The sequence below is a fragment of the Otolemur garnettii genome, unplaced genomic scaffold (genome assembly GCF_000181295.1).
Source record: "Otolemur garnettii isolate 467f Iridium unplaced genomic scaffold, OtoGar3 scaffold00025, whole genome shotgun sequence".
Taxonomy (NCBI): Eukaryota; Metazoa; Chordata; class Mammalia; order Primates; family Galagidae; genus Otolemur; species Otolemur garnettii.
Genome location: NW_003852420.1, coordinates 20,329,406 through 20,331,896, shown reverse-complemented (window position 1 = coordinate 20,331,896; position 2,491 = coordinate 20,329,406). Strand labels below are relative to the sequence as shown.

General features: G+C 44.4%; 1 protein-coding gene across 2 annotated transcripts in view; it reads right to left on the bottom strand.

Annotated features, from left to right (window-relative positions):
• Positions 1–2,491, bottom strand: part of OSCP1 (organic solute carrier partner 1) — a 35,763-nt gene that overhangs the window by 3,495 nt on the left and 29,777 nt on the right. For both annotated transcript variants that reach the window (XM_023512178.1, XM_003788165.1), the window contains 2 exons: positions 2,328–2,397; positions 50–189 (listed from right to left, as the gene is read on the bottom strand). In XM_023512178.1, coding sequence (XP_023367946.1) covers positions 50–189; positions 2,328–2,397 — 210 coding nt within the window. The remainder of the gene's footprint in view (positions 1–49; positions 190–2,327; positions 2,398–2,491) is intronic.

Sequence of the window (2,491 nt, the reverse complement as noted above, 5' to 3'; positions counted from 1 at the left end):
CTGCAAAAAAAAAAAAAAAAAAGAAAAAAGAAAAAGGTTTAAAACATACTCCTCTTCTTCATCAGTGGTAAAAAGATTCAACCGGAATCCTGGCTCTGGGCCACTGGGTTTCTTAATCTCCATCCCTCCCATCAGCCTGGCCAAGAAATTCAGTTCTTCTTTAGCAAGAGGGTTGGGAGCAATGCTTTCCTGCAGAAACAATTGCATGATTTTTAGCCATATAAATGTGATCAAATTTCCTGCTAAGACCTGAGACCCAGGGTGGTATAATAAGGCAAAATTATAACTTTATTTCTGAGTCCAAATAAAGCATAGGAGCCTGGCTTAATCAAAAGACAAATCATCCATGTCAGAAGCACAGGGAATCTAGCAATGCAAACCAAAGATTTTCATACTTTCAGGATGAGTGGAGGGCCTCAGGGATCCACATTTCTCCTCAAACTACCTTCCTCCTTGAAGGAGAACTTTGCTTCAGTTGCCCAGTTCCCTTCCTTGACTTGAGGAAGCCTCAGTCAAGTCTCCAACCACACTCACTCCAGAGGCACTGCCACAGTGCCCTCAGGCGGTGACGGTCGGGAACACACCTTCGGGTCTATTTTCTCCTCTCAAGGTCCTCACCCCATGTCAGCTTGGCCCCTTCCTTCTAACCCAGGCTTCCTTGTTCTTTCCCTTCCGTTACTCTGCCACCAGTTATCTAAAATATAGTTTTCAGATAATTTCTCCTTGACTTGAAACAAACCCCTTCTGTCTAAAGAACAAAGTCCAAATCGTTTAAATCCCTTCCTACTTAGGCCCCAATGTCCCTCTCCAGTTAAACCTCAGCCAGTGGCCTCAGTTAGTTATGATCCAGCCCCTGCTCCTCTGAGCACGGTGTGCTTTGTTCCTCTGTGTCCTTGCTCATCCTGTCACCTGGGCCTGCTTGCCCATTTCTCTTTCTCTGCTATTTAGTATTTTATCCACTTTGTTTATTTTTTTGAGACTGAGTCTCACATTGTTGCCCAGGCTGGAGTGCAGTGGCATTATCATAGCTCACTGCAGCTTTGAGTTCCTGGGCTCAAGCAATCTTTGCACCTCAGCCTCCCATGTAGCTGGGACTATAGGCACATGCCACCTTGCCTGGATAATTTTCCTTTTTTTTTCTTGAGACACAGTCTCTGTTGCCCAGGCTAGAGTGCTGTGATGTCAGCCTAGCTCACAGCAACTTCAAACACTCATGTGTTCAAGTGATCCTCCTGCCTCAACCTCCCAAGTAGCTGGGACTATAAGTACTTGCTACAATGCCCTGCTAATTTTTCTATTTTTAGTAGAGATGGGGTCTCACTCTTGCACAGGCTGGTCTAGAACTCCCTAAGCTTGAGGGATCCTCTGGCCTCAGACTCCCAGAGTGCTAGGATTACAGCTGTGAACCACCGAGCCCAGCCTTGCCTGGGTAATTTTTAAAGTCTTTGTAGAGACGGGTATTTGGGAGTCTTGCTGTATTATTCAGGCTGGTCTTTAACTCTTGGGCTCAAGTGATCCTCTCAACTCAGTCCCCCCAAATGCTGGAAGTACAGGTGTGAGTCACTGCAACCAGCCCTATTTTACCCACTTTAGAGCCCAACTTCAATGTTCCTCCTGTGAAAAGTCTTCCTGATTCAGTCCCCTCCACCCACCCCACTGGACAGGCCGTATGATCTTCTGGAACAGCACATTGTTAAGAACACCCAGCTAGCCCCTCTTCCACACTGTCAGAGTTATTTACTCCTATCACTGTCTTTCCCAGGGTTCTATAAGCCCCTTCAGTGTGGGGCCATATCTGTATCAGCTTTGTGTCCATAGGTACCCAGCCCATTTAAGCAATTTAATAGCTGTTTCCTGAATAATTGAATATTCCATGATTTGTCCTATATCTAGCTGGGGGCTAGTTCAGTGAAAATTTGTGAAGATGAAATTCAGAGAAAATAAAATCCTACTTTGAACTTAGTTACCACACCACTATATAGGGGAACATTAAAAAGAGATGCTTTAATGATCAGGATACACACAAGTGCTGGAGTCAGCAAAACAGACGTAATGGCGCTGGTACAATGCTATTACACATGTCCTGGTGTGTTGTTCCTGCTTAATTATGGTGGTTGAGCCAAGCCTAAAATTACCTAACTAGTGAGATCAGTGGAATTCTCCATGAATAGCTACAATTAAAAACCTGTGTGCTTGTAAGGCTGAATAGAGAAGATTGCAAACAATGAGAGAAACGTTGGCTACCTTTGAATTCCCACTCCTCTCTTCATGCAGATTTCTGTTATCTAGAAAGAGGCTGTAAGGACAGGGGAGGGAGACATGCTCACCTGTGTCCGTGAGGCTGAATTCTTTGATGCTCCAGACATATGGGTTTCCACAGGCCGATTCACACTGTACCTGATGTTAACAGAAAATGGTGACATCATCTAGTTTCCTTTCACTGAATTCCTTCTAACTCACACATGTAGTTCATAGTTTTTTTTTTTTTTTT